The sequence below is a fragment of the Pipistrellus hanaki genome (genome assembly GCF_964339955.1).
Source record: "Pipistrellus hanaki genome assembly, chromosome: 13".
Classification (NCBI taxonomy): Eukaryota; Metazoa; Chordata; class Mammalia; order Chiroptera; family Vespertilionidae; genus Pipistrellus; species Pipistrellus hanaki.
In genome coordinates, this window is record NC_140515.1 from 55,480,937 (window position 1) to 55,493,010 (window position 12,074).

At 53.5% G+C, this 12,074-nt stretch overlaps 1 protein-coding gene across 3 annotated transcripts in view; it reads right to left on the bottom strand.

Annotated features, from left to right (window-relative positions):
• Nucleotides 1–3,992: 3,992 nt before the first annotated feature.
• FYCO1 (FYVE and coiled-coil domain autophagy adaptor 1) overlaps nt 3,993–12,074 on the bottom strand; it is a 63,202-nt gene continuing 55,120 nt past the window's right edge. For all 3 annotated transcript variants that reach the window (XM_084902029.1, XM_084902027.1, XM_084902028.1), the window contains exons 17-18: nt 8,205–8,314; nt 3,993–6,999 (exon numbers count right to left, since the gene is read on the bottom strand). In XM_084902029.1, the coding sequence (XP_084758155.1) occupies nt 6,924–6,999; nt 8,205–8,314 (186 nt within the window). In that variant the 3' untranslated portion in view covers nt 3,993–6,923. The remainder of the gene's footprint in view (nt 7,000–8,204; nt 8,315–12,074) is intronic.

The window sequence follows — 12,074 nt, forward strand, 5'->3', positions numbered from 1 at the left end:
ATCCGACAAGACCCATAGCCCCCTGCTCGGTGTTTTAAAATGAATCAAATATGTAGGGTTACCAAGGAAATCAATTCTATTGGTATATAATTCTCCAAATATTAAAACGATCCATGAGCTAGCAATACGTGTGCCTCTCTGTTGGCTCATTAAATAAAATCTACCAGCAGGTCTAAGGACAGCCTTTGTTTCTGGGTAGAGATGAGCACCCATGATATTCTGAGAGTCTGCAACAGATGTCACATGACATGAAAATACCTGTCATTTCCACTGGTGACGAAGTCACAGGTCTTGCTAATTCATACTGGTGTGGCAGGTTATCTACATCCCTAACTGTGGGGAGGCCTACATTTTAGTTAGAAGTTAGGGGAGAGATGCCAGTTCCCGCCAGCCCAAGTTCAGAGCTTCTGAAATCAGTATATCGACCAGCTTGGGAGCCATGTTTATTGTGGGGTTTTTTTTTTTCGGGGGGCAGGGAGAGGGGAGCCCTTGTTTAACCTGATCTCCACCAACCCATACCCATTGGTACCAAAACTCACATTACTTCCTCTGATTCTTAAATTTTGGACATGAAGGGAAGGAACACTTTTGGATTTGGGGGGGTGAAGGGATTTTTTTCCATTTACTGTTGATCTGCCCTTAAGCAACACGCCCGTTGAATATAAATACAAGCCATAAAAAAATGTGGGTGTAAAAAGGTTTTACCTGTGGAATATTTTCATACGAGAATGAAATTTCCATCACTGCATCTGGCTGGGCCAACACGCTGAGCGAGGAGTCCCGGTTCCACGGTGTAAGGGTCGCTGTTGGAGATAAATGAAGAAGTAGAGCCGTTAGCTCATCTCACCCCCTTTCCTCAAGCCCCAACCAAAGCGGTGACATGGCGGCCATCCTCAAGGACCTTCTCGGCGTGGCTCCCAGACCACCTCCGCCTCGGTCACCGGACAGATTGTGAGTGAGCCAGCTCAGGTGGACCCAAGTTGACTGGGTGGTGCCCATGAATCTGCATTTTAAAGCCACCAGGAAACCAAAATGAGAGGATTCCTTCTAAGAAACTCTTTGGTACTTGCTTTCCATTGACTGACACTGCGCGGACAGCTTGACTCTGGAGCAAAACGGAGCCCTGGGTCAGTCTTGGGCTCTTCCTGATGTCTGAACCCTTGGCAACCCAGCGGCTCCGGGCCCGATCTGAGATGGGTCCTGGTTCCCCATCCTCTTCCACCACCAGGGCAAGAGGACACCCAACTGTTCGGTGGGCGTCCTTGCCGACGGCCAGGGCTGTCTTTACAAAGGCTTCCGGTTCCACGCATGGACCCGTCTCCGAGGTCTGTGCCCAGGCCTCTCGGAAGCACGGTGGTGCCTGCTCTCCCCGGTGCCTTTCTGTGGATGCTCGCAAGGCCCCGAAGGCGGCCGAGTCAGAGGAAGAAGCGTCTGCCGTCACTGCCTCTGGTGTCTGATTGGTAAACGGCCCAGGCCTCCATTCCACCAACCCGCTGCCTCCGCTGGACACTGGACGGGGTGGCTGGCGCTGGCCACACCCACGCTGCCCTTTCCCCACCGCTCTTTTCCTCCGATGCCAAAGGCAGCTTCTGCTCACCTGCCTGCGGGCCAGCCCTGCCGGGAGCCTCAGGGAAGGCCCTTCCTGCTTGTCCCTCTCCTCACCCCTTCCTTGCTCGCCCATCCTTAGAGCCCCTCCTCCTCCTCCCTCAGCCTCCAGGGAGAAGACGGTGCTGCCCACTGACCTGGCAGGCAGCTTTAGGCTCTCAGCCATGGGCTCCTCCATCCGTGGCTCGGTGGGGCTCCTTGGGGGCAGAAAGCTGGGGAGGGCCTCCTGCGCCCACCTCTGCTTTGGGTGAGGCCCTGGAGCCACGGGCCCCAAGCCAAACCTGGCCAGGACAGGTCTCGTGAGGCCTGTCTCACTTGGCTCCCTTTTTAGCCAAGAAAACCATTCATTCCCGGCTCCCGCTGGGGCTGCGACCTCGGAGCTAACCTCAGTGCACACGGGCCAGAAGATGTGAGGAAACCACACGGTTTCGGTCCTCCCACGGGGCTCGGCGGCGGGGAGGGAGGAGACACACATCAGAGGCCGAGGTTGGCCATTGCGCTTCTGCTCGGCGGCTCTGCCATCTTCCTCCAGAAGCGTGGGGCGTGGGAAAAGTAAAAGGCTGACCTTTCTTTCAACCCTCACCCGCCGCCTCGAACGGCTTTCAGAACAGCTGTGCCCGCCCCCTGCCTCTCCACGGCTTCAGCTTCAACTGCTCCCTCCAAAGAAGCCCGTTTTCTCAACGGCGCGGCCGGTTTCACTCTCTATTGGGCTTTTCGGATGTGTGTGGGCGGCGGGCTGCTGGCACCAGATTTTTCCCACGCATCTTCAGACCGAGAGGGCTGACCCCGCCGAGTGTCCTTCTGAGTCACCGGGGGATCGCCGCACCCCCAGCACCGAGGGGCGCATGTGGCCTGAGGCGTGGTCCCTGCACGTGCCACGGAGCTGGTGGCACTGAGCTGGCCAGGAGCCTGGGATCAAGCATGGGCCTTGGCCAGCCTGGAGCAGACTTAGGTCATCTTGGGCTGCTTGGTACGTTAGCCGGTGGGGGAGGTGCGATGGGGATTCTGACATGGAGGCCCCCCAGATCCCAGCCCCAGACGCAGCCCCCAGCCTGCAGCCCGCAAAGCCACCAAGCCTCTGGAGGGACTGTTCCATCTGCAGAGACCCCTTCTCGGTGCTGTTCTGGGTGCTTGGATGAACCAATCTTCCATTACTTCAGGCTGTCGCTGGACAGTAGGAGGCTTGGGTTGAGGACATAAGGGAGGACAGGGGGCGGGGCCATTGATTGCTCATCTCACCTGCACCCTCTCCAAACTTCTCGTAGGCCAAGGGAGATCAAGATGCTTCTGTCCCTCACCAAGTTGGCCAATGGGATTGCTGAGGGCTTACAGCTGACTAAGGCATCAGGACCCATCAGCGTCCCTAAAGATTCGGTTATTGAATCACTCAGGCAGTGCTCGATGCTGAGAGCGTGAGGGAAAGGAGGAAGGTGGAGATGAACGGAGCCAGGGTGTACACGGATGCAGTGACTCTGAAATAGCCGATTAAAGGGAAGGGAGAATCTGGGGGCAGGGGGAAGGTGGCAGCGAAGGGAGCTGGGAGGTATTCTGTGAGGCACAGGGAAGCCAAGGAAAGGAGTCCTGGTGTGGCCAGCCCAGCCTGACCTCAATCTGGCTGTCCAGGAGTGACTGGCCACCACTCTGGGCCTGACCCCCCTAGAGCTGTGTAGTTGGGAGCTTGCGCTCGTCTGCCAGCTGCCCAGCCTTGTACACAGGTGGACTAATTGTGGTTTTAAGCCATCCATGACCTCCCACCCCCGCTATTCTGGTAAACGAGACGTCCGCCCTTTGCTCCCAGTGCTGTCTGGGACACACGAGCCGAGGGCAGCTTGCCTGGCGGAGCGCGATGGGCTGGAACGGGATTGGCCCAGGCAGGTCTGAACACCCGCCCAAGTGGACCGGGAAATACCGAGCTCAGGCCAAGCGACTTCTCAGAACCAATCTCCAGCAAGGCAGCTTGACCTGACTGCCCTGGGTAACTTCATCGTGGGCCTTCGGTCCCAATGGAATTAAAGACGACACCATTCTCAATGTCATAGTGTTTATTTAAATCCTGAGGTTAAAAATACATTCCAAACGGTGCAGCAGGTGCTGTAAAGAAATGTTTGGGGATACAAAAGGCTCTCACCCCCACTGTGCAGGCGGGGTGCTGGCATTTGATGTACTTCTGGGCAATTCTTTGGCAGGTTACAGCGAACCAGGTTCCCAGGCCCACTATCCCATAAGCCCACTGAGGGTTAGTCGAGGAAAGTGCAATTCTGCTCAGACGCCGTGCACCCGAGGCCCAGGCCAGAGCGTCTGGACAGCCAGGTTCTACGGAAGCCTTTTTATCAAAATGCCTCCCGATATTTAGATATATTTCACTATTTTTAAAGTGATTACAGGGGAAAGGCTGTATTCCGTCTTTCCCATTTCCTTCAAAGAATCACAATGAAATAAGAAAAACCCAAAGTTCCGCTAAAAAGCGCCTTTCGGGAGTTTTGTAAGGTGGACAGCTGACGGCAGTGGCTGTGAAGGGCAACCCTCGGCTCTGAGCACCACAGACGGCTTCTCTGCTAGAATTCTCAACCCTAGTCTGTGGATGGGATTCTCACAGGGAGTCACCAACGCAGACTTTAAGAAATGACAGTCCCGAGTGTAGCAGTGGACACCTAACCGGTACCGTAAGCCACGGACTAAGGTTTCATCCCCAGCCGGGACTTTCTGTGAGTGGAATGGCTTCACCGCGTTCAGAGAAACCATCCCCTTCATGTTTGAGTTAGTGTGAGGCTTCTTTCCACTTCCCAAAGCCCGGGGGGCTTCCCGGGCCAGGTTCCTCCTGGAGAATTTGTCTGCTCCTGGCCCAGTGGGCCCGAGTGCGGTGGGCTCTGTAAGGCCACACTTCACCCGCTTCCTGACGGAGGCCACGTGCTCAGGCCGCTGGACTGGTGGCGGCTGCTGAGGCTGTAGTGAACAAGCCAGCCAGCATCAATATTAAAAAATAAGTGACTCCCTCAGAGAGCTGGGCCAGCTGTTTTACCTCTTCATTACCTGGGACCCAAGGAGTTTCCTCCCGGTTGATTGCTAGTGTCATTTTGTCTACTGGCTGGGCTACCACCTTCGCTAGGTCTTCATTGTCATTTGCGCTTTTAAAAAGCACCCCAACCCCAAAGCCTCAGTAAAGCGGGGACCCTGCTTAGAATAATAAAGCTGTTGCCACAAGCCACAGCTCAGGAGGCCAAGGTGGTCTCCTGCTGCAGGGTGCACAGCAAACTTGAGCTCACACGCAAATTAATGACAGGAGTGCATCCAACACACAAAAAAATATGCTTCAGGGGCCGGCCGCGACCTGGGGATAGGCAGTTCTCCCACCAGCGAAAGCCCTTTTGCGACTGCAGTCAACGCTCCAGGGGTGCTCACCGTGAAGGGTCCCTGCTCCCCAGGGACCCGCCAAATGGTCTTAAAGCTGCAGGAGGACGGCGAATAGAATGTCCCAGGCCTTTCACAGGAACCATCGGCTCCTCACTAGATGCTGATTCTAGCTGCAGGTGGCGGTGGCAGCAGAAAGCCATCAGCTGGGCCCGTCTCCCCGGGATCCTATGAAAGCTAAGCTCTCACCAGATCCCAGACTGCCCTGCGTTCTCCTTTAACTGTTAGTTTCTTTCAGGTGAGCCAGCTACTTCCTGTTACACTTTCCTGGAAGGGGGAGGGGATCCAAAGGCAGAACAAGAGCCCCAAAACCTTCAATCTCGGGCGGTGGCACACCTGAGGACAAGCATGTGCTGTGAGGTCTCCGTGCCATGCTGTGTGGTCATGGTGCAGGGCGCCACCAGGCCCCTGGCCATAAATGCCAGAGCTCTGTTGGCTCCAGGGAAAGAGCACAGGCCCAGGTTTTCTCCCGAAGGTTCAGCTCACCATTCCCCACGCCCCACTTAAAGGAACCTAAGAGCCCAGGTCTCCACTTGGATGACAGGTCTGAGCCCAACGCAGAAGCCATTTCCTCCGACCCCGGCCCCCAGGAGTGCTCTGCTGGGGCCCAGTGCCGGAGGGGGCCCTGACCCAGCCTCAAGCTCTCGGAACCGGTCAGGCCAGGCTCATGGTGACAGTGCAGCCTGAGGGGCTGTGACTTGGTCAGCAGCCTGCCGGGGCCCAGTGCTCTCTCCCTCAGCCCCGGTCAGGTCAGCGTGGGCTCTGCTCAGCCGGAAGGCCTGAGGCTGTGGCTGCCCCCGCCCCCCCCCCCCCCCCCAGGCACAGAGGCCATCATAGGTGAGCTGCTGGGGGGGAGGAGGGCGAAGCCGAGGGCCAGAGACCAGGAAAAGGAAACATCTGCCCCAGGGGAGGTGGCTCCTGGGCACCAGGTTCGGGCTGAGCAGCAGGAAGTGGGCGAGTGGTGCTGGGGAACCTGGCAGGTGGGGAGCAGGGACAGAAGGGTGAATAAAGAGCAGATTCATAGTTGTGCCTGTTTACACGTGAGTTACCCAAGACTTAAGAAGTCCCCCGTTTTAAAAAGTGGTTCTCATCCTGATTATGATTATTAATTAGTAAACGTATCTGCACACGAGGCAGCTATTTGTATAAACGAAGGCCATCAGCCAATAGGAGGGACCTGCAGGCCAAGCACGAGCCTGCTTTCTGGCCACACATTGGCGTTAATCAGCGTTTGGTGGGTTCTGTCCCCTGAACACAAGATTGTTTCCAGTTCTGATTCTTAGGGGAGATCTGGGAGGCCTGGGGATGAAGGGCTTTGCTCGCAGACAGAATTGCCCAGCAGAAGGCTCAGGAGGAAGGGGCAGTTGGAGGGGCCTCTGGAATTGGTGAGTGTGGGAGCAACGCAGAACTTCCTGGGGCACAAGGGACAGGAACATGGCTGGAGGAGGCTGGCTGAGGTCTCGTGAGGGCCCCTGGCGCCCTGACTGTCATGATGACCCTGGGACCCAAGGCCTCACCGGGTCTGGCAAGGGCATCTGGCTCATGGTCTCTCAGGATGCCGGGCCAGGCTGGCAGAGCAGGGCAACTCTTTCCATGGGCAGAAGCAGGTACCACTCTGGCCTGTGAAACTCCCCAGGAGTGGTGAGCCCTCCGGCAGTGCCCCTTCGGGTGAGGCAGCCAGGGAAAGGCTGCGTGAGCCCTCGGGAGCTGAGCGAGAAGCACAGAGCTGAGCGCATGCTGCCAGGACCATGCAGCTGGGAGAACAGCCAGGGGGCCGCTGAGTGGCACGGTTGATCAGCTTGGAGTGGCTGGGTTGTTTTTGTTGTTTTTGTTTTAGTGTTTTATGTGGCAGGTGAGAGAGTAGTGTTTCCTGTGGGTGAAGTGAAACTGCTGAAATCCAGGTGCGGAGGCTACAGGAAATCACTTCCGTCGTAGATCACGGGCCGGTCGACCGTCAAGTGATAAAACACTTTTTTGGAGACAAACCTGAGGAAACAGAGATGGACATGGAGGGTGTTACCCTGAGAGCTGAGAGGCCGAGGCTGCAGGGGCAGGGTGGGTGAGGGTGCCGGTTGGCACAGAGAGCCCTTTGAGGGGACCTCTGCTCAGAGCCTGGGCTGCACCCCATTTCCTGTCTGTCCAGCTGAGCTCTCTTTCTGCAAAGAATCAGGGCCCTGGGACATCACCATGGACTTTCGGAGTGCTCTGTCCAGTTATTCTGCTAAAAACCCAAGTGGACTGGGAGGGGCCCAGGTGGGGGGTATGTGGCCACTAGCTTGGGCACCATACAGAAGAGACATGGCTGCGTGCTGACCAGGCAGGTCTGCTAAGAGGCAGCTCCAATTAAGAGCATATGCTGGAGCCAGAGGACACCAAAGGGATGGGTGACCATAACCGTAACTCCCCTGGCTCATGTCTCTGAGAGCCCTGGCTTATGGGCGATGCTCATCCACTGCTGGTCCCCTCCCACGTCCTTCCTTGGCTGCCCTCCAAGCCTTATCGCCCTATTTGCCCTCTCGGCCCCAGGCCCTCCTCTCCTGGACCTGGATGTGCTGCTTTGCCCCCGGGCTTCCCAGAGACAATGCCCCTGCTCCCTGACAGGCGGGCCAGGCACTTCGCCTCACAGTTCTAGTCCTGTTTATCCCTAGCTTTAGCCGCCATTCTTTTATTCCTCTCTCCTTCAACAATCTGTCACTTCCCACCCACCCACTGAATCCTTCTGCTGTGTTTACTGAGCCTTTCTGTGGCCTGGACATTGGGAACCTGGACATCAGAGAGAGGCAGGAGAGCATGCCGGTGGAGTCCAGAGTCTGGAGCTGGCCAGCTGTGTTCCAATCCGGCTCCATCACTAGCTGTGTGACTTGGGAATGCCACTCGTTTACCTCTGGTCCTCAGTCCCTTTGCAATAACATTAGGAGAGACGGTCCCTACCCGCTGGGGATGCTGTGGGGCTGAAGTGAGTCCGTAAGTGTGGAGGGCTGAGAACATACCCGACATGTAGGAAGACTGTATGTGACACAAGTATCAGCTTGTGTGTTTATAAAACTGGTAATGCATCGGAACACTGCAGTGTAGGGATCTAAAATCAGAGCTCTTAATAATAAATGAATGATAATTAAATAATCTATTTTTAATGTCTTCCTCTGTTCTTGAGACCATCACTCCAAAATCTGATGAATGAGGAGCCCTACCTGGAGAAGGAGTTGTCGAAGATGAGCATGTAGATGCCTGGGGTGCGGACCTTGAGCTGGCCCTGGATGCTCTCCTTGTGGGAATTGCATCGGGTGGTGGGAATGAGGACCTGGGAGGAGAGCAGGTAAGGAAAACCATCAGAGGCTGAATGGGCCTCACAGACCCTCTGGGAAGACCCTTTATTTGTTGGGGAGGAAACGGACACCCAGGGAGACTGAGTATCTTGTCTAGATCAGAGCTGAGCTGGGTTGGGCTGGGATAAGCTCCTAGGGGTAGTGGGGTGCCTTCCACATGCCATCGTTAGTTGATAACCTGTAGCAGGGTAGGTATGAGTTTCATCCAGATCATGAACTGAACAACACCCCAAAGGAGTAGACTCCAGCCCCTCTGACCACGGCCATCCCAGAACACCCACCATCTGCAGAAGCAGTCCCTTCTGGCTTTAGAAAGCTGGGGCCATTCTAGGTGAAATCTGTCTGTTTGGCTGTTTCCTGGTAGCCCCAGTTTTATACAAAGCAGCAGTTTTCAAGAGACTGGACACTAGGCAATGAAGGACAGGGATCTCTGAGTGAATAAGACGAGCCTTAGCTCACTGCTTTGAGAGGAAAAGGAAACAACCACCAGACAGGACAAACAGAAAACAAATAGGGAGATGTATACGCAAACCTGACCTCATCAATAATCACATTAAATGTAAACAGTCTAAACATCCCAATTAAAAGGCAGAGATTATCAGGTTGAATAAAAGCAAGACCCAACCCCATCACGCCTATAAGAAATGCAATTTAAATGTAAAGATACAAATAAGTTAAAAGTACAAGGATTTAAAAGATGTACCATGCTACACTAGTCAAAAGAAAACTGGACTGACTACATTAATATCAAAGTGAGTATTAGCTCAAAGAATATGACCAGGGATAATTTCATAATGATAAAGATGGCAATTCATCAAGAGGACATATTCCTACACATTTACACTCCTAATGACAGAGCTTCAAAACACACAAAGAAAAAAAAAAAAAAAGGTAGAATTACAAGGAGAAATAAAATAAATTCACAATTATAGTTGGATAGTTCAACATCTCTCAATAATTGAGGGGATAAGTAGACAGGAACTCAATAAGAAAATAGGCCCTGGCCAGTGTGGCTCAGTGGGTTGGAGCAAGGTCCTGAACCCTGAAAGGTTGTGGGTTCCATCCCTGATCAGGGGGCATGCATGAGAAGCAACCAATCAATGTTTCTCTCTCACAATGATGTCTTTCTTTTCCCTTCTCTCTAAAAATCAATAAAAAATGCAAACTTAAGAAAAGGAAATAGAAGACTTGAACAACACTGTCAACAATTTGTTCTAATTGATTATTATAGAATACTCCACCCAACAATAGCAGAATACACTTTCTTTCCAAGTGCCCGTGGAATATTCACCAGGTATTCTATTAGGTTGTTAAAAAAACAACAACAACAAAAAACTTACATCTAAATAGATTCAAGTTATACAAAGTGTGTTTTCTGACAATGGGATTAGATTAAAAATGAATAGATCTCTGAAAAATCCCCAAATACTTGGAAACTACATCACGCACTTCTGAATAACACATGAGTAAAAGAGAAACCAAAAGGGAGGTCCCAAAGGCATGGGAGAGTGAACAGGGAGTGTTCCTGACACCGCAGTATGATACATTCGCTCTGGCTGGAAGCTGCTGGTGGTGAGGGAGCAGGACGGGCCCAAGACAAGCCTGGAGGGGACAGAGACACATGAGGACCTACTATCATGAAGTCATGGGTCGGCAAACTGCGGCTCGCGAACCACATGCGGCTCTTTGGCCCCTTGAGCGTGGCTCTTCCACAAAATAGGGCAAGTCTATTTTGAAGAAGTGGTGTTAGAACAAGTATAAATTTAAAAAATTTGGCTCTCCAAAGAAATTTCAATCGTTGTACTGTTGATATTTGGCTCTGTTGACTAATGAGTTTGCTGACCACTGGTTTTTAGCTGATCTTTCTATGGGCTCCAGTGGCTTGGGGTCCTGGTACAAAGCAAGGGTTCTATGCTACATGGAAAAAGCCAGTTAAAAAGGCCACATACTGGCTGATTCCATTCACATGAAATGTCCAAACAGGCAAGTCCATAGTGAGAGTAAGCTGGTGGTTGCTGGTAGAGGTTAGAAAGGACTGCTAGTAGGTCCATATTTTGGGGGATGTGATGGAAATGATATGAGTAGACAGTGGTGGTAGTTTGCAAAACTCTGTGAATATACTTAAAACACACACACACACACACACACAAAAGCACCCAATGACTTATTAAATGGATGAATGATATCTCGATAAATAAGACGTTAGCCTGACTGGCGTGGCTCAGTGGTTGAGCATCGACCTATTAACCAGGAGGTCACGGTTCGATTCCCAGTCAGGACACATGCCTGGGTTGCAGGATCAATCCCCAGTGTGTGTGTGTGTGTGTGTGTGTGTGTGTGTGTGTGTGGTAGGGGATGAGGAGGAGGGGAAGGGGGGTGCAGGAAGCAGGCAATCAATGATTCTCTCTCATCATGGATGTTTCTATCTCTCCTCCCTTCCTCTCTGAAATCAATAAAAAAATATTTTATTTTTTTTAAAAAAGTAAGAAGTTAAAGGCCCTGTTCCCAGTCCTGGATCTTCCCTTGATTCCTCTGTGGCCCCACGTGGCCATTGAGTTTCTCTGACCAAGCCTGGGTCCTCTGCCAGGAGTGCAGGCCTGTGCCCTCACAAGGGTAAACTCTAGTTCCTGGTGTACTGTTTCTCTAACAAGTGCCTTCCCAAATCCAGTCTCTAAGCTCGGTGTCCAGGCATGGAAGTCACCTGGAGAGGGTGCGGCAGGGTGGGGAGTGTCTGACGGGTGCCACGGAGATGGGGCCAGCCTTCTGCTGTGCTGCTCCTGCTGGACACTTCTTCTCTAACCCGTGGCCCCATAGGCTTCTCTTGGTTCGGCCCAGGGTCTCCTGCCCCAATCGCTGGCCCCCAGGCTTGGTTAGGGGACCACAGCGCCCACTCCCTGATTACAACACTCACCCCATGAGTCACGGGGGTTATTTACTAGGGGCTCTGATTCTATCATTTGCTCTTCAAGGGCAGATCCCACGGGCCCTACAGAGCCCAGTACAGAGCAGAAGCTCAGTAAATGGTTGTGAACAGACTGAGAGCAAAAGCACACTTCCTGTGTCTGCCCCTTCACAATCACACTGCACCCCGTTGTTTCTCGCAAGACCCAGGCTGTCAGGGGGCCACACAGGGGGGTCCCCAGGACTGAAGCTGGGGATGTGTGCTGGACCTTCCCCAGGGTGACATCTGTTTGGGGACCTCAGGAAGAAATAACCTCCACCGACAGCTGTCTGGGGACAGTGGGCCTGGGAAGGCAGAGGAGCAACTGAGCACCCAGCTCACTCCCCAGTAGATGGTTTTCTTCTGCCCCCTGGCGTCCACTGTGGGAAAGGCAATGGTGGTCATAACCCAGGGAAGGCCCCTTGAAGCCAGGCAGGAGGACAGCTCCCCCAGGCCTTCAAGATCGTGATTCCTGGTACGAACCACCCAGGTATGGCAGGTGAGTGACTGGGAAGGGGAGAGACCCAGGGCTCAGCGACATGTGGGCAGGTGGAATGGCAAAGGCCCAAACACCTGGTTTAGTCAGCTCCTCCCTCCCGGCCACAAACACCCAGTATTAATCCTAGTGGTTGCAGTGCTAGGCGCTTGGTGGGCCTGGGGACCGGCAGGGTGAACAGTAAAGGTGCTGGTATAAGCTCTTGGCTGGGCGGCAGGGTCAGCGTGGAGCTGGTAAGTGCATCAGTATCACTGCTGCTCAACCAACCACACAGCCAAATCACTATGTACCTCAGCTT